The 19,630-nt window shown below is 45.7% G+C and overlaps 1 protein-coding gene across 19 annotated transcripts in view; it reads left to right on the top strand.

Moving 5' to 3' along the window:
- Positions 1 to 19,630, top strand: part of ATF6 (activating transcription factor 6) — a 357,879-nt gene that overhangs the window by 305,870 nt on the left and 32,379 nt on the right. For 8 of the 19 annotated variants that reach the window (XM_065555757.1, XM_065555760.1, XM_065555754.1 and 5 more), the window contains one exon: positions 1,983 to 2,129. The exons of 7 other annotated variants lie outside the window; for them this stretch is intronic. In XM_065555757.1, coding sequence (XP_065411829.1) covers positions 1,983 to 2,129 — 147 coding nt within the window. Of the gene's footprint in view, positions 1 to 1,982; positions 2,130 to 2,902; positions 4,778 to 18,679; positions 18,753 to 19,630 lie in introns of those variants that run through there. 4 more of the 19 variants (XM_065555762.1, XM_065555755.1, XR_010590059.1 and 1 more) reach the window with 2 other exon arrangements.

Below are 19,630 nucleotides of genomic sequence, written 5' to 3'. Positions count from 1 at the left end.
AGAAAGGGCTGCATTTCAGTGGTGGATGAAATTGTCCTAGTGTGTATTTTGTATGTTGTTTTGTAAAGCCCTTCAGTGTCCCTCAGGATGAAAGGCATAATGTAAATGTAAAGGGTTACCTGGAAATGATTGCAGAGGTGTTCTGATAATGATGTTTTCAGTAGCACCTCAGTGATTTCGAAGCCCAAGTCCCATCAACAGCCAGTGGAACTTAAGCTCCTAACTCACATAGGTACTTTTCAAAGCTTACCCACTAATGATAAAACAATGAGGAGTCCTTGTGGCACCTTAGAGACTAACACATTTATTTGGGCATAAGCTTTTGTGGGCTAAAACCTACTTCATCAGATACATGGACAGTAACTTAGAGTTCTGGTGAAACTTCCAGCCTTAAAATGAGTTTGTTCTCACTTTTTCCTTGTTTAAAAAAAAATGAGAATCAGCTGTAGTCCTAAATAGGCTTAAATTTACATATGTGTTCATTTATTATAGGGGAAGGGTAGTGATCCCATTATGAAAGTTACCTAACACCTCCCATTATAAATCTTTTCAGACCATTTTTTCAAGAGCACCTATGCCTCTCATGATTTGCACCAGGAGTTTCAAATTTGGGGGTGGGGTGGGGAGAGAGAGTCCTGGAGTTATGGAAATGCCCTTTCCTGTCCTTATGAAACTCCATTCAGGTTGGACCAAGTTTATAAATCACCATTTTCAGTCTGCATTATACTCACTGGAGCTTGCTAGAGGATTCTTAGTAAAACCGTTCAACATTCCAGCTTCACCAAGTATGATCACCACCCAGAACTGAGTCTCTGAAGTGGACACAGATAAAATGGATCCTGGTCCTGCTGCTGCCCATCAAAATATACTTTGGCCTGTAGGAAGGGGCATTGGACCATGAGTTTTAGACTCACCCCTTAAACTATCCACTGTTAATAATTCTGTGTCTTGCACTTCATATTGGGCAAGGCTCCATTACTTACTCAGGATATGTCTACACTGCAAAAAAACAAACCTGCAGCAGCAAGTCTCAGTGTTCAGGTCAATTGACTCAGCTTTGCAGGGTTTGTGCTATGGGGCTGAACATAGCAGTGTAAGCATTCCTGCTCAGACTGAAGCTCGGACTCTGAAACCAGGGTGGATAAAAATCAATTTTTTTTTAAATTAAAAAAAATCCTTTTTTTTATTTATTTAAATCAGATTTTTTTTTTTGATAAAATGCTTTTTGAGGAAAAAAACGATCAAAAGATAGTTTTAATTAAGATACATTATAGCTCAAAGATATCTCATAATGGAATAGGGATTATAAATTCTAATTCTATAGTATGAGACAATATATTTATGTAATGTTTAAGAAAAGTTTTGTAAATGAGTTTCAGTAGTTCATGGATTACGGACCCAATCTTATGGGGTTCCACAGGCTTCTGTATAGATTATTTAGGTTAATCTTTCTATCTACCCAATGGGACTCAGTGCTCAGTCTAGAACGTACCATCAGTGTTGCTTAGTTTTGCAGTTCTCAAACTGTGGATTTGTGTCTCCGGAGATAACATGCTTGTTAACAGCAAAAATGTTTTAAAATAAATAAATAAATTATAGAGGTGAGAATAACAGACCTCAACCCTTTTGCCCCTCCGCAAATTTGCATACATAGAGTCAATCCCTTACCTCTCTCTAAAAGTGCAACATTTCAAAATGTTCAATGAATAGAACATTGTCGGGGGGTGGAATTGATCTGGACAAGGAGAAGAAATCTGGAGATAAATGTGAGAAGGGAGGGACAGGCAGTAGAAACAAAAGTGAAATTGTTTGAGCAGCATATTCCAGAAGTCTTGAGGTCTTTCTGAGTGTAGCCTTCATTGATTTGAGATCTACCATACCATTCTCTCACTAGAAGGGAAAACCTATAATGGCAACAGGCCGTAAAAGAGACCCAGCTTGGGAATATTTTAATGAAGTTCCTCTACCTGTGGGTAAGACAGGCATGTGTGCAAAATGCAAACAGTGCAACAAAGAAATGCAAGGCCTGGTTGCCCGAATGAAACAACATCACGAGAAGTGTTCCGTCTCAAGAGGAAGCTGCACTGAAGATGATGAAAGGAACACGTCTGAACATGCAGGATCTTCAGGTTGGTAAACTTTTTTATTTTATACTTCTTTCTTAATGACTGCCTGTCTTCCTTCTGGACTATTCTTGAATTCTCATGTTTGAGCAAAAAATATAGTTGTTTCTCTATGATACTGTCATTTTAGATTCAGTTGTGATAAAAAATAAATAGCTGAAATTTGCCCCCTTCAGAATCGCCCTGCCCCTTCTCCAACCCCCTGGCCCCCTTACCGTGCCGCTCAGAACAGCGTGTCTGGCTCCACTCCCCAGCGGAGCACATAAACCGGTCCCCGCCCCCGCAGAGTGCTGCAGAGCGGCGTGCTGGGCAGCAGGGGAGGGGGAGCAGGGGACAAGGAGGAGGAGAAGGGAGGAGCTTGAGAGCTGCCGGAGGCCCGATGCGAACGGCCCAGCTGGCCGGTGATCTGAGAATGCAGGGGAGGCAGGGGGGAGGAGCTCTAGAGCTGCCAGAGGCCGCCCGGCCAGTGATCTGAAGCTGCAGGGGAGAGGAGGGGGGAAGCGAAGGGGGGGCTCTGGCTGCCGGAGGCCCCATGCGAGCGTCTCAATCCGGCCAGCCGAGTGTCAGCCGCGCTGCGCTCTGCATGGGAGGAAATCCTGGACATTTTTAGATATTTACAAATTCCCCCCCGACTCTATTTTTAACCCAAAAAGCCGGACATGTCCGGGAGAATCCGGACGAATGGTAACCCTACTGAGTGTCAGTGAATGCAGTGGGTAATACTAAATGAGCAGTATGGTAATAATAATTAAATAACTGCTTTGACTTATTTTGTTTAGGAGAATCCATCCTCAACATACAGGATTCTAAAGACTATTCACCTTCAAGATAGTTTCAGAGTTATCTGCCAATGATAGTGTTTCAGTCACATCATGTATGTCACATAGCCACAGTATATCACCTGTAGCAAAAAGAAAAAAAAATCTCCATCATCAAGAAACAACCATAGATAAATTGTGATAAGAACCAGCAGATTACAAAAAGAGGTAATTGATGAAAAAATTGCCCAGTTTGTTTATGCAACAAACTCTCCTTTATGTATGATTGAGAAGTTGAACCCACACTTCATTAACATGGTTCAGTCATTAAGACCAGGATACAGTCCACCCAACAGAGCAGATATCGCAGGCAAATTGCTGGATAAAGTGTATGAAAGAGAAATCGAGCAGTGTGCAAAAGGTCTAGAGGGTGAAATTGTTAACCTGAGTCTTGATGGGTGGAGCAATGTCCACAATGATGTGCTTGTGTGACAACAGAAGAAGGGAATGTCTTCCTTACAGAAACAATTGATACATCAGGAAATGCACACACAGCAGAATGCTTACAAGAAGTAGCAGTAAAAGCTATAACAAACTGTGAAAAAAAATTCAAATGTCTAGTGCGCAGGTTGGTCACAGACAATGCTGCAAATGTATCCAAGATGAGAAGAAATTTAGAAGAGAGTGAAGAGAGTCCCAAGCTAATAACATACGGTTGCAGTGTTCATTTGATGCACCTCCTAGCCAAAGACTTCAGTGTTCCAGAAATAAAGGCTAATGTTATTGAAATTGCAAAATATTTCCATAACAACCACTTTGCAGCAGCTGCTCTGAAAAAAGTGGGAGGAACCAAGGTAACTCTCCCACAAGACATGCGATGGAACTCAGTAGTGGACTATTTTGAGCACTATATCAAGAACTGGCCTAATCTGATGACAGTTTGTGAACAAAATCGTGAAAAAATAGATGGCACTGTCACAGCCAAAGTTCTCAACATTGGGTTTAAGAGAAATGTTGAACACATGCTGAGTACCCTGAAGCCTATTTCTGTAGCCTTGAACAAAATGCAGGGAAATAGCTGTTTTATTGCTGAAGCTGTTGAAATTTGGAAGGAACTGAGTGAGATCTTAAAAAGAAAAATATGCAATGACATTGTTAAATTACAAACATTAAAAAAACGAATAGGACAAGCACTATCTCCAGCTCATTTTCTTGCAAATATTCTCAATACTCAATACCAGGGTCAAACCCTAACTGCTGAAGAAGAGGAGTTGGCTATGATATGGACATCCAGCAGTCATCCCTCCATAATGCCAACTATAATAAACTTCAGAGCTAAGAGTGAACCATTCAAGAAATATATGTTTGCTAATGATGTTTTAAAGAAAGTCACACCAGTGAACTGGTGGAAGTCACTTAAGCACTTGGATTCAGAGACTGTTGAAATGATAATCTCACTTTTAACCTCAGTAGCTTCTTCTGCTGGTGTAGAAAGAATATTTTCTTCCTTTGGACTAATTCATTCCAAATTGAGAAATCGTTTGGGACCTGAAAAAGCAGGAAAGCTTGTTTTTCTTTTCCAGATTATGAACAAACAGGAAAATGAAGGTGAAGACGACTGAGTTAACTGCAAAAGCCAATATTTTAAGTTTCTCATGTTGACCTGGCTGACATAGTCGAATTAATTTTTGTTGTTTTTTTTTAAATATTTCATTTAACTATTTTAGTTAAAAATAATTTTAACAAAAACAAACCTGATTTTAAAAAATGTGAATGTTTAACTAAATTCAAAAATTCATATGCTTGTTTTGTTAAAATATTATATGTTTGCTGTTGAAGAAAAAAATCCAGAATACATAAGTTGTTGTTTTAGTTAAATAAAACAATTTAAATGTCTGTCTGGTGATGTTCTCCTAATACAGCCTGGCAAGAAAATCCTCCAAATATTAATGATTAACCTGTTGAACTGGAGATAGTTCATCTCCCAGTGACTTCATAAATATCTTCTTCAATTACCTTTGGTAAATGAAATAACCAAACAATCATTCATTTTCTGATATAGCTGTAAAACTAATCAGAAAAGTTTTCAAAATAAATCACTTAAAAAATATATAGGTGTACTTTCTAAAAATGAAACCTACAGCTATCTCTGAGTTGTGAAGAATTATGTATTAAGGTTATAACAACCAATAAGAATGCACTTTTATGTAGAAATCCATGATTAAATTGAGTCTTCCTGACTAGTGATTAAAATCAAATCCACCCTGTTTGAAACCCAGTGAGGGAGAGGATCTCAGAGCCTAGCCTCTAGTTAGAGCAGGCACATCTACACTACTATTTTTAGGCCAGTACTGCAAGCCCAAGCCAGTTGACCTGAGCTCTGAGACTCACTGCGACAGGGTTTTTTTTTCGTTTTTTTTTTTTGCAATGTCAGTGTACCATAGATGGTTACACAAGCAGGGAACAGAACCCAGATCTATAGCATGATAGACCCATGTCTCATCCACTTAACAGGCTGCCTCTCAGAAAGACTCTTACAAATCTGTGAGAGAGAGCGAGAGATTGATTGATTGATTCACATATGTGCAATCCATTTTTGCAATGTGTTATGCATCCTTTAGTAGCTGGTACATAGAGGATAAGTGTCTGCTGCTGCTACCAATTACTGTACTTAGTCCTTTAGCTCTACTGGACTTTGCTGACATGCTGAACGTTTGGTATTGAAACACTGCTGCCAATGTCCAGTGGGGGCATTACAGTTGCATATGGTAGAATTTGTTTTTTCCTTTATTAATATTGTCAAAACCCTAGGAAATTAATGGCAGTGAATGAGGCAGGGACTGTGGGGGGGGAAATAGTATGTGAGCATGTAATTAAAGACTGTAACATAAGGCCCGGGCAACCTTAATTCTGACGTTTCCTAAGTGTTGAGCTTTTGACTTTGTAAACGTACACTGCATTAAACAAATGTTATATGCATGTAATATACAGTACTTCAGGGGTATATATGATGGTGTGGTGCCTTTGGTATGGCTTGTACTAGTTCTTCAAACAAGCACCAGTAAAACTTTATATCTCCCCACCCCATCATTATTCCAAACCACCCATATGTTACAGAAACAGTACTCAGCTTTTAGTGTTGTTGTAGCCATGTTGGTCCCAGAATATTAGAGAGACAAGGTGGTGAGGTAATATATTTTATTGGAACAACTTCTGTTGGTGAGAGAGACAAGCTTTCAAGCTACACAGAGCTCTGCTTCAGGTCTGGGAAAGGTACTAAGAGTGTCACAGCTAAATACAAGATCAAACATATAATGTAGCATAAGTAGTTAGCCCATATTCTAAGGGACCATTCAAAATAAAGTGGCCCATTAATGCCCCTGCAGTCATAGGACAAAAAGTGGGGCTAGTGGGTTACAGACTGTTGTAATAAGCCATAAATCCAGTGTCTCTGTTCAGTCCATGATTTTTAGCTTCCACCAGAGTTATGAATTTAAGCTCCTAGTCTCGTCTTTTGAAAATGTTGTGCAGTTTTCCTTTGAGGATGAGAACTGAGAGGGCAGACACAATGATCACTTTGTGACAAGTGTTCATCCACAGGTGATGTGGCATTTTTGTCTTTTTTCATTTTCTTGTGTGAGTTCATCGAGAGCCTAGTGACTGTCTGGTTTCTCCCACATAGTTGTTATTGGGACATTTAGTGCATGGGATGAGGTACAGCACATGCTGTGATAGGCATGTGTTGGACCCACAGATCTTAACAGATGTGTTGTGAGGTGTTGATCATGGTAGCAGTGCAGATATATCTGCAGGTTTTGCATCTGTTGTTCTAGTAGGGTCTGGTGCCACTTTGAGTTGGTGTGCCCCGGTCTATGGGGAGCCCATCCTGAAAGAAATCTTTCCTGAACCCCCCCCTTCTGGCCTTCAAACAACCTCCCATGCTCAGCATCAGAAGCAAGCGCTCTACTGACCCTGCCTGCACTCAACCCACAGCAACAACAAGGAGTCTGGTGGCACCTTAAAGACTAACAGATTTATTTGGGCATAAGCTTTCGTGAGTAAAAACCTCACTTCTTCGGATGCAACCGAAGAAGTGAGGTTTTTACTCACGAAAGCTTATGCCCAAATAAATCTGTTAGTCTTTAAGGTGCCACCAGACTCCTTGTTGTTTTTGTAGATACAGACTAACACGGCTACCCCCTGATACTCAACCCACAGCACTGGCTCCTGCTGACCTCCAGTCCTGCAGGGCTGGCTGGGCTGGGCTCCTCTCTCCAAGCACCTGGTGCGTGGGGTTGCAGCACTGCTCAGGTTTCACCCAGCCACCCCTGTGTCATAGCTAGGGGCCAGCCAGGCCTAATCTGAGTATATGGCACTGTGACCCCATTTGCCAGGTTGCAAGGCCACTCACACACATTTGGCCCAGATGGCCCTCCATTGGGGGACCAGGCCAAACCTGCACAGCACAGGGAGCCTTGAAGTTGCAACACCCAGAGTGGGAAGCCAAGCCCAGCCAGCCTCACAAGACAGGAGCTGCAGGTGTTGCTGCTGTGGTATGCACAGAGTACTTGTTATGTTAATGTGTGTATTATATATTGTGGATAAGAAATGTTTAGGAAGCCAGGTGTTCTTTGCACTAAAGCTATTTATTGGTTTGTGACATGCCATAAAGGGTTACAAATAGCTCATGAGCCCGGAAAGGTTGAGAACCACTGGTGCAGGGAGAGCTGGGAGTATTGTAGGGAGACCTGCGGATGGTTTCATTGCTGCTGGAAAGCAGCTGCCCAAGCTTCATTTGCTTCTGTTCCTGCATTTCTCTCTACCCTTCTGGAATTGCCCTCTTTGGAGCATCATGGGCCTTTGCCAGAGCCCACCCACCTCCCCACTTCTGTTCCAGCCTCTGTCCCCCTTCCAGGAGTGTTAGTTGGGTGCTTTCTCCCCTAATTTGGGGGGAAGAGGGTCCCCATGCCTGCCTGGCCCCACTCCGCCAGGACTCTAGGGGACAGTGCCCCTAGCACTATTCCTGCCTCATGCTCAATCTGCCCCAGCACCCCGACCCCAGTCTGAGATCTAAGAGATAGCCCTCTAGAGCAGCATCAGGTCCCTAAAGGTGATACTTTAATATTAAAATGGGCCCACTGAGGGTCCCACTTTACCCTGACCTTCACCTTGTCAAAGTATTCGTGTCACCATGACCCTCCCATTTAAATATGTGATCTCTTTATCTTCCAGGAACTCTTGCTGCACCATTGCCCTGCAGCTCCCTTGAGGCAGTAGTGCAGCAGTGGCTTTACAGGGCAGAGCGAACCTAAACTTTGGACTATGAGAGGGAGTGAAGATACCTGTTTCTGTTGTGTGCTGGAGGATTTAGGGAACCCGAGTATAATTACCTGTGATTTGGCTCAAAAAGCAAATAATACTTTCTCTATTGCCTCAAGCAATACAGCATAGAAGGCAAATCTGTCCCATTTGTAAACATTTTAGAACCACTGATATGTTCTTGGGATGAGTGTGTTTTTTGTCTCCATAGCTATTACAGTACCACTGCTATGTTTAAAACTTATTTGGTAATGCATAGCAGCTCTTCTGATGGAAACATTGTCCAGACTACTGAGCATAGTATGAATGAGAATATTTGCAGAAATTTAAACAGCAAAGGGCTGCAAGTGAGCTACATTTGGGGAGAACTGTACTGGTTTGACAGACAGACGCCTAAGCTGTGAGAAGCCAGAGCCCTCACCTTTAGTGGAGCTTGCATTGCTCCAAATTCCAGTCCAGTCTGGGAATATAAGCCCCACTGTGGGTTTCATAGATTGTAAAGTCAGGAGTATTGTGTGATGTGATCATCTAGTGTGGCCTGTATAACACAGACATAGCACGAAATGATAGATTCATAGAAGATTAGGGTTGGAAAAGACCTCAGTAGGTCATCTAGTACAACCCCCTGCTCAAAACAGGACCAACCCCAACTAAAACATCCCAGCCAGGGCTTTGTCAAACTGGGCCTTAAAAACCTCTAAGGATTCAGATTCCACCACCTCCCTAGGCAATAGGATGACCAGATGTCCCGATTTTATAGGGACAGTCCCAATTTTTGGGTCTTTTTCTTATATAAGCTCCTATTACCCCCCACCACCTTCACGATTTTTCACATTTGCTGTCTGGTCACCCTACTAGGCAACACATTTCAGTGCTTCACCACCCTCCTAGGGAAATAGTTTTTCCTAATTAATATCCAACCTAGACCTCTCCCACTGCCACTTGAGACCATTGCTCCTTGTTCTGTCATCTGCTACCACTGAGAACAGTCTAGATCCATCCTCTTTGGAGCCCCTTTCAGGTAGTTGAAAGCAGCTATCAACTCCCCTCTCATTCTTCTCTTCTGCGGCCTAAATAATCCCAGTTCCCTCAGCCTCTCCTCATAAGTCATGTGCTCCAGCCCCCTAATCATTTTTGTTGCCCTCCACAGGACTCTCTCCAATTTGTCCACATCCTTTCTGTAGTGGGGGGCCCAAAACTGGACGCAGTACTCCAGATGTGGACTCACCAGTGCCGAATAGAAGGGAATAATCACTTCCCTCGATCTACTGGCAACGCTCCTACTAATGCAGCCCAATATGCCATTAACCTTCTTGGCAACAAGGGCACACTGTTGACTCATATCCAGCTTTTCATCCACTGTAAACCTGAGGCCCTTTTCTGCAGAACTGCCGCTTAGCCAGTCAGTCCCCAGCCCGTAGCAGTGCATGGGATTCTTGCGTCCTAAGTGCAGGACTCTGTACTTGTCCTTGTTGAACCTCATTAGGTTTCTTTTGACCCAATTCTCCAATTTGTCTAGGTCACTCTGGACCCTATCCCTACCCTCTAGCGTATCTACCTCTCCCCCCAATTTAGTGGCATCTGCAAACTTGCTGAAGGTGCAATCCATCCCATCATCCAGATTATTAATGAAGCTGTTGAACAAAACTGGCCCCAGGACAGCTCCCTGGGGCACTCTGCTTAATACTGGATGCCAACTAGACATCGAGCCATTGATCACTACCCATTGAGCGTGATGATCTAACCAGCTTTCTATCCACTTCGTAGTCCATTCATCCAAGCCATACTGCTTTAACTTGTTGGCTTCTTAACTTCCTTGAATTAATTCCTGTTTGAAATAGAGTAGCTCTTTTAGACAAACATCCAATCTTGATTTAAAAATTGCCTTGATGGAGAATCCACCATGACCCATGGTAAATGGTTCCAGTGGTTAATTCCCCTGACTGTTAAAAATGTACATCTTTATTTCTAGTCTGAATTTGTCTAGCTTCCACTTCCAGCCATTGGATTGTGTTAGGCCTCACTCTGCTAGATTAGTATGTAAGAGACAAGGTGGGGAAGGTAATATCTTTTATTGGACCAATTTCTGTTGGTAGAAGAGACAAGCTTTTGAGCTACACAGAGCTTTTCTTCAGACTGGAAAAGGTAACCAGAGCATCACAGCTAAATACAATATGGGACAGCTTGTCAAGCATAAGGGGTTAACGCATATTGCCGAACACCACTTAGAGAAAAGTTGGCAATTAACCCCACTGCAGTCTTAGGTCAAAGGAGAGTCAATAGGTTACAAATTGTTGTAATGAGCCATAAAACCAGTGCCTTTTTCATTTGAGGATAAGGACTGAGGTCAAATATGGAGTGATTGTTCTGTGAAAGGCGTTCGCCCATGGGTAATAGAGTGTCTACACTATTCTGTGTGAGTTCATTCGAGATCATAGTGATTGTATGGTTTCATAGAATCATAGAATATCAGGGTTGGAAGGAGGTCATCTAGTCCAACCCCTTGCTCAAAGCAGGACCAATCCCCAACTAAATCATCCCAGCCAGGGTTTTGTCAAGCCTGACCTTAAAAACCTCTAAGGAAGGAGATTCCACCACCTCCCTAGGTAACTCATTCCAGTGCTTCACCACCCTCCTAGTGAAAAAGTTTTTCCTAATATCTATCTTAAACCTCCCCGCACTACAACTTGAGACCATTACTCCTTGTTCTGTCATCTGCTACCACTGAGAACAGTCTAGATCCATCCTCTTTGGAACCCCCTTTCAGGTAGTAGAAAGCAGCTATCAAATCCCCCCTCATTCTTATCTTCTGCAGACTAAACAATCCCAGTTCCCTCAGCCTCTCCTCATAAGTCATTTTTGTTGCCCTCCGCTTGACTCTTTTCAATTTTTCCACATCCTTCTTGTAGTGTGGGGCCCAAAACTGGACACAGTACTCCATATGAGGCCTCACCAATGCCGAATAGAGGGGAATGATCATGTCCCTCGATCTGCTGACAATCAGTGTGGCAGCAAGGGCACACTGTTGACTCATATCCAGCGTCTTGTCCACTGTAACCCCTAGGTCCTTTTCTGCAGAACTGCTGCCTAGCCATTCGGTCCCTAGTCTGTAGCAGTGCATGGGATTCTTCCATCCTAAGTGCAGGATTCTGCACTTATCCTTGCTGAACCTCATCAGATTTCTTTTGGCCCAATCCTCTAATTTGTCTAGGTCCCTCTGTATCCTATACCTACCCTCCAGCGTATCTACCACTCCTCCCAGTTTAGTGTCAGCTGCAAACTTTCTGAGTATGCAGTCAGCGCCATCCTCCAGATCATTAATGAACATATTGAACAAAACCGGTCCCAGGACTGACCCTTGGGGCACGCCGCTTGATACTGGCTGCCAACTAGACATGGAGCCATTGATCACTGTCCATTGAGCCCGATGATCTAGCCAGCTTTCTTCAGGTATAGTCCATCCACCTTATAGTCCATTCATCCAGCCCATACTTCTTTAACTTGCTGGCAAGAATACTGTGGAACACGGTATCAAAAGCTTTGCTAAAGTCAAGGAATAACACGTCCGCTGCTTTCCCCTCATCCACAGAACCAGTTATCTCGTCATAGAAGGCAATTAGGTTAGTTAGGCATGACTTGCCCTTGGTGAATCCATGCTGACTGTTCCTGATCACTTTCCGCTCCTCTAAGTGCTTCAGAATTGATTTCTTAAGGACCTGCTCCATGATTTTTCCAGGGACTGAGGTGAGGCTGACTGGCCTGTAGTTCCCCAGATCCTCCTTCTTCCCTTTTTCAGAGATGGGCACTACATTAGTCTTTTTCCAGTCATCCGGGACCTCCCCCGATCGCCATGAGTTTTCAAAGATAATGACCAATGGCTCTACAATCACATCCGCCAACTCCTTTAGCACCCTCAGATGCAGCACATCCGGCCCCATGGATATGTGCTCATCCAGCTTTTCTAAATAGTCCCGAACCACCTCTTTCTCCACAGAGGGCTGGTCACCTTCTCCCCATACTGTACTGCCCAGTGCAGCAGTCTGGGAGCTGACCTTGTTTGTGAAGACAGAGGCAAAAAAAGCATTGAGTACATTAGCTTTTTCCACATCCTCTGTCACTAGGTTGTCTCCCCCATTCAGTAAGGGGCCCACACTTTCCTTGACTTTCTTCTTGTTGCTAACATACCTGAAGAAACCCTTCTTGTTACTCTTAACATCTCTTGCTAGCTGCAACTCCAAGTGTGATTTGGCCTTCTGATTTCACTGCTGCATGCCTGAGCAATATTTTTAACTCCTCCCTGGTCATTTGTCCAATCTTCCATTTCTTGTAAGCTTCTTTTTTGTGTTTAAGATCAGCCAGAATTTTACTGTTAAGCCACGCTGGTCGCCTGCCATATTTACTATTCTTTGTACACATCGGGATGGTTTGTTCCTGCAACCTCAATAAGGATTCTTTAAAATACAGCCAGCTCTCCTGGGCTCCTTTCCCCCTCATGTTATTCTCCCAGGGGATCCTGCCCATCCGTTCCCTGAGGGAGTCAATGTCTGCTTTTCTGAAGTCCAGGGTCCGTATTCTGCTGCTCTGCTTTCTTCCTTGTGTCAGGATCCTGACCTCGATCAGCTCATGGTCACTGCCTCCCAGGTTCCCATCCACTTTTGCTTCCCCTACTAATTCTTCCCTGTTTGTGAGTTGGTTCACCCACATACTTGTTCACATAGTTCACCAACATAGTTGTTATTGGGGCATTTGTTGCACGGGATGAAATACACCACATATTGTGACAAGCATGTGTAGGAACTATGGATCTTGAAAGGTTTGTGCTTGGGGGTATTTGGAGATATGTCTGCAGGTTTTGCATCCGTTGTTCTGGCAGGGGCTGGTGCCGCTTTGAGTTGGTGTGTCCTGGTTGTGCGGAGCTTGTTTCTGATTGTAAACAGGGTCTGAATGAGCATACAGTTTGTATATAGTGGAACAGAGAGAGATGGGTCTCCATTTGCTGGGGTCATTTCGCTCGCCTTTCTTGTAGACGAGCACCATCATAGATTTCTTCCAGGAGCTGGGGGTATGGCAGAATTGTTTGCATTTGTTGAAGATGGCAGTTAATACCAGGCAGCCAGGATCTCATTTTTTCAGGAAGTTATAGAGAATGCCATCTTTTCCTGGGGCTGTGTTTTTGGTCTTAGTAAGTCTGGTCATTACTTCTCATGATGTAAAGTCTTGTTCCAGGTCCAGTCATCCAGGGTAGTGTATGAAGGCACCCTGGAAGCTGCATGTCGTTCTGAGCTATGCAGTCGAACACACCCTTGAAGTTCGAGAATAGTCTCTCTGATGAGATTGCTCAGTAAGATGAGGGCCCATCGAGGATCTCACTCATAGCCTCAGGACAGTTTAACTGGTACAGCTTCTGGATCCTGAATGCTGCTGCTGGATTGTAGCGGCAACTGATGTTCCTTCTCCTGGCTTCTCTCATGTTGTTGTTGTTATGGCCCGACGCAGGAGTTCTGTGAGCAGTAGGTGTGTTCTCCTGAGTTCCCTTCCTCCCAGATACAATTTCTACAGACAGGTCTTTAGTGAGTCTGTCTACAAGGAGGCCAAAGTCATCGAAGGAGGCTCTCCTCGCCAAGCATACGACCAGCATTCCTGAGTCCTATTCTGTCCTCTTACCAATTGCCTAGTGCTCTTTATCTGAGTGACTCAGCCCATTTAACCAGAGGAATGGCAGCTTTCATGGTAACTTGTCATGGTGTGGCCTTATGAGGCCTTGTCTGCACACACTTGCATTAGTTTAACTATGGTGTGTTTTTTAAATAATTTAGTAGCTGTGGTGCCACTTTGTTTGTAGATGTGCTTATCTTGGTTTACGCATGGTTTATTTCCATTTAGCTTAATCTATATGGTTAAGTTTGTATGCAGAAAGACTTTAGAGATCTGCAAGCTTGCTACATGGAGTTTGGTCGTGCCTTCAGAAATTCCTGGTCTGTCAGTACTGCTCTGTGGAGACAGTGTCATGAAGGAGAAAAAGGGGTTGTTTCCCCTTGTCCTTGCTGTTTTGCCTCCACAGGGCCACACCAACCCTCCTGCAACTTCAGAGTTCAACTCTACAGGCTTCAGGAGAAACATGAATAGATGTTAGAATCATAGAATCATAGGGTTAGAAGGAACCACAAGGGTCAGTCACAACAGTCTAACCCCTTGCCAAGATGTAGGATTCGTTGTGGCTAAACCATCCAAGACAAATGGCTATCCAGCCTCTCTTTGAAAACCTCCAGTGAAGGAGCTTCCATGACTTCCCTAGGCAATCTGTTCCATTGTCCTGCTGCTCTTACAGTTAGGACTTTTTTCCTGAGATTTAATCTAAATCTGCTGTGCTGTAGTTTGAACCCATTGACTCTTGTCCTGCCCTCTGTGTCAAGAGAAAACAACTTTTCTCTATCTTTTTTATGGCTGCCTTTCAAGTATTTGAAGGCTGCTGTTGTGTCCCCCCTTAATCTCCTCTTTTCCAAACTAAACATAGCCAGTTCCTTCAGCCTTTGCTCATATGACTTGCATTCCATCCCTTTAATCATCTTTGTCGCTCACTTCTGGATCCTTTCCAGTTTCTCTACATCCGTTCTATACAGCGTTGACCAAAATTGGACACAGTACTCCAGCTGAGGCCTAACCAGTGTCGAGTAGTATCACCTCCTGTGACTTGCATGCTATGCCTTTGTTAATTTCAAGCCTAAACTTGTTGAAGGCCCGTTTATATCCATTTGTTCTTGTGCCAAGATTGGCGCTTAACTTAAATAACTCCTCTCCCTCCCAGAGGGTTTTTAATCTCTCTGATGTAGTTATAGAGAGCAATCATATCTGCCTTCAGCCTTCATTAGCTTAGGCTAAACAATTTTCCATTCCTCTGATCATGCAAGTAGTTCTTCCCTGTACCCATTCCAGTTTGAATTTATCTTTCTTAAACATGGGAGACCAGAACTGCACACAGTATTCCAGATGAGTTTTCACCAGTGCCTTGTACAATGTTAATAACATTTTCCTGTCTCTACTGGAAATACCTCGCCTGATGCATCCAAGGATTGCATTAACCTTTTTCACAGCTGCATCACATTGGTGGCTCATAGTCATCCTGTGATCAACCAATACACCCAGGTCTTTCTCCCCCTCTGTTGCTTCCAAATTATACACTTCTACCTTGATATAATGCTGTTCTTGGGAGCCAAAAAATCTTACCGCGTTATAGGTGAAACCGCGTTATATCGAACTTGCTTTGATCCGCCGGAATGCGCAGCCCCTCCCCCCCGGAGCACCGCTTTACCACGTTATATCAGAATTTGTGTTATATCGGGTCGTGTTATATCGGGGTAGAGGTGTATGTCCTGAATTGTTCTGAATAATGGTTGTCAAAAGCCCTTTGGTTAAGCAATGCTAACAACTAATTAGATGCAAGCTAAAGTGGCATAAAAAACAAAGTACGGGTTTTCAGCATAAAAACAAAGTACAGATTTTTTTAAAAACACAACAGGTTCTAGAGTTTTGTCCTGAGGTGGCATAGCACACAGGGCTGTATGTTATGAAGTGTAAAAAGGAGCAGTAAATCTATTTATAAATACAAATTCCTTTAAACAGACCTGTTTCACTTACATAACCCTGCAAAACTATCAGTCACAGATAACTCAGGGCAGTAAACATTAGAAGCAACTTAGCCCCTCTGTGTTTCTAAACATTATGTCAGTGAAAAGCAGCTAAGTTTAATGCAGACTGGAAAGTGCAAACATTCCAGCAGATTAATAGGAATGGGAACAATATTGAGACCTGGGGCTTTCAATCCCAGCCGATTCTTGGCCAGCCTGCCAGGCTGTCCACCTCACTGCATGAGGCAATAGAGGGTTTCTGGGCACAGGGCTCAGTGGTACATGGCTGAGCTGACTGGGACTTGGAGAAGAAGGATTGGGTTAAGCACGTTAGGCTACTACAGAGAAGGGAGACTGGATGGCGCCAAGGATTAGCAATGCACAGTGCAGAGACCCCGATGGATTCTCCATCACTTGGCATCTGTAGATCAAGACTGGGGGGTTTCCTTCTGAAAGATCTGCTCTGACTCAAGCAGAGCTGGATGCAGAAGTCACTGCGTGAGGCTCTCTGGCCTGTGTTATGCAGGAGCTCAGACTGGAAGATCATAATGGTCCCTTCTGGCCTTGAAATCTATGAATGTACATGGCATCAGGAGTGGGGGAGCTAAGCCAGCTTTGAACTTTTTCAGCTGCAAGTGTAGGCCATGATCATGGCTACAATCTGCAGTAGGACATTTCATCAAATAATTCCCACCCGCAGTATTGTTGGTTCAGCTGTACTGGCATTAGCCTTAGCAGTGGCTTCCAGCATTTGTACCAGCCTGTTTGATTGTGATTTTAAACCTTCCTTTCAGACTCTAAGGGTTAGTCTACACTAAAAGTGCTACAGTGGCTGTAGCGCATCTGGTGAAGACACCCTATGCCAGTGAGAGAGAGCTCTCCCATCAGCATAATAAATCCACTGCCATTTGAAACAGTAGCTATGTTGGCAAAGAAGCTCTCCCACCGACACAGCACTGTTCATACCGGTGCTTAGGTTACTGTCATTTAGGTTGCTCAGGGGGGTGGCTTTTTCAGGAATCCTGACTTCTATGTGCATCTTGGCAGGAGTTTAGATTAGATGACCCTTGCGGTCCCTTCTAACCCCATGGTTCTATGATTCCAGACACTGAAAGCCTCTTCCTCCCTCCCTCCCCCCCGGCAAACACATACGGGTGTAATCCCCTTGTTCATACAGTTTGCTTCCTTTTGTTATTAGCATCTGTATTGCAGTAGTGCCTGGGGCCCTAATCCTAGATCAGGCCCCACTGTGCTGGGCTCTGCACAGTCAGACCAAAGAGATGTTCCCTGCCCCAAGACCTTACAATGCAAGTAGTTTCCCTGCCCAGCATGGCTGGGGGCTCCATTTTCTTGATCAATCTGGGTCCTCCCTGCCTTAACCACAAGAGCACAAAGGATGAGGAGTTCTCCACATCAAAGGGAACCATGCTATTCCCTCTGCTCTGTCCCCACTACAGGGAGAGGCTCCTCCCACCTCCCTAGGCTCCTTCTAACCCCATATGCAGTCTGTGCCCAGGCAGATTGCCTTCCATTCCTTGTGTGACTCCCTCCCCAAAGCCAGTTTCTTCCAGACCATTGCCAGCATTACCTTGGCCAACAGCCTGTCTTCCAGCTGCTTCCTGCTGCTAGTTCCACAGAGTGCCCAGTTTCCCCAGCGGGAGCTGCTGATGTGTTTGCTGCCCCAAGGGCTAAGTCAAGCTCCAGTAAAGGGAGTGAGGGTAGAGGTGGAGGGACGCGCCATATCAGGAGTGCAGGCCGAGGGCAGAGGGTGAGTTTCTCTATCAGTTGGTATATGAGACAATGGAACAACCCTGACGCACTTTTCTTCCTATGAGCCTGAAGCCATCTGTCACCTCATGCACTACTGCCACAGCTGTCAGGTTCTCTCCAAAGGTACCCTGGAGATTTGCATGGCTATGGGAGTGCCATCCAGCCCTCTCCCTCAGTCAGTCCTGTTATCAGCATGCTCCTGGTTGAGGTGTACAGGAAGAGTGGCGACTGAATAGACCACAACCACACCCCCGCTGGTGCTGGAGCTCCCCTACCCATGAGTTTCAGGAGTGCAGGAAAGAGAGGGACAGACCGGCAGTACTGCCAAGGACATTCCAAGCTGGCGGTGGGCGTGGGGGTGAAGAAGGCAAGAGGTTAAAGCTGCCAAATGAGCAGGAGAGAAGTCCCAACGGGGGACACTCCTGCTTCAGGCCTTGCAGACCTTTCACCTCCCACACCCCCCAGCCAGCTCCTGCAGCCCCCCAAGCGAAGAGTCCATTCACAGGAGTATTAGCCAATTATCCAGTGTTCGAAGCAGCACCCTGAGTTCCCAGCAGCCTGGCAGTCACAGTTAGCCCCTGGCTCTGCTCACAGGGCGGCACACCCAGAGGGCAAGGGAAATCAAGCATTTCCATTTTCTTCACACTGGTCAGCCCCTTAGACTAGGTTGTCTCCTGTTTTTTCATTACTGCACCAGACATATTTGATATAATGACTGCTGCAGGTGGCATGTGGCACACGGGATGCAGCCCTGATTGTGAGCCATCAGCTAGAATCAAAGTTAATTCAGGAAAGCAGTAAAATTGGTAACATGTATTTCATGCCTCTAATCCATACATTTTCTAGGGTTACCATTCGTCCGGATTCCCCCGGACATGTCCGGCTTTTTCGGGTTAAAAATAGCGTCCGGGGGGAATTTGTCAATGTCCGGACTTCCCCTCCTCCCCCGCCCCCATGCAGAGCGTGCGCGCGGCTTACAAAGCAGCCGGTGCTCCAACAGCCAAAGCCAGAGCCCTGCTTGCACTTCCCCCTCCTCCCTCCTGAAACTTGACACCCCCCCTCCTCTCCCTCCCTGCACTCACAGATCGCTGTCCGTTCGCCTGGAGTTCCGACCCTGCTGCCCTCCCCCGCTGTCGAGCACGCGGCTCTGCAGCACAGTAAGGGGGCTGGGGGTCAGAGAAGCGGCAGGGAGGTTCTGGGGGAGGGGGTAATCAAGAGACAGGGAGCAGGGGGGAGGGTTGGATGGGTCAGGGAGTTCGGGGGGGGCTGTCTGGGGGTTGGGGGTGTAAGGTTTTGGGTAGTCAGGGTACAGGTGGGGGGGGTCTCAGGAGGGGGCAGTTAGGGGACAAGGAGCGGGGGGGTGTTTGGGAGTTCTGGGGGGGGCTGTCTGGGGGTTGGGGGTGTAAGGTTTTGGGCAGTCAGGGTACAGGTGGGGGGGTCTCAGGAGGGGGCAGTTAGGGGACAAGAAACAGGGAGGCTTAGGTAGGGGGTGGGGTTCTGGAGGGCAGTTAGGAGCACGGGTCCCAGGAGGGGGCAGTCAGGGGACAAGGAGCGGGGGGGGGTCGGGAGTTCGGGGCGGGCTTTCTGGGGGAGGGTGGATAAGGTTTTGGGCAGTCAGGGTACAGGTAGGAGGTAGGGTCCTGGGGGACAGTTGGGGGGGGTCTTAGGAGGGGGCAGTTAGGGGACAAGGAACAGGGAGTCTTAGATAGGGGGTGGGGTTCTGGAGGGCAGTTAGGAGCAGGGGTCCCAGGAGGGGGCAGTCAGGGGACAGGGAGCAGAGGGGTTTAGATGGGTCAGGAGTTCTGGGGGGGGGGGGGGCTGTCAGGGGACAAGAGGCAGGGAGGCTTAGGGAGGGGGTGGAGTCCTGGGGGGCAGTCAGGGGACAAGGAGTGGGGGGGAGGGTTGGGGGTTCTGAGGGGGCAGGGAGTGGGGGGGAGTGGAAGGGGCAGGGGCGGGGCTAGGACAGGACGGGGGCGGGGCTAGGACAGGGGCGGGGCTAGGGTGGGGCTCCTCCCGTCCTCTTTTTTGATTGTTG

The sequence above is a fragment of the Chrysemys picta genome, chromosome 8, assembly GCF_011386835.1.
Source record: "Chrysemys picta bellii isolate R12L10 chromosome 8, ASM1138683v2, whole genome shotgun sequence".
Lineage (NCBI taxonomy): Eukaryota > Metazoa > Chordata > Testudines > Emydidae > Chrysemys > Chrysemys picta.
The sequence above is the reverse complement of the archived record's forward strand: the minus strand, read 5'-3'. Positions and strand labels throughout refer to the sequence as shown.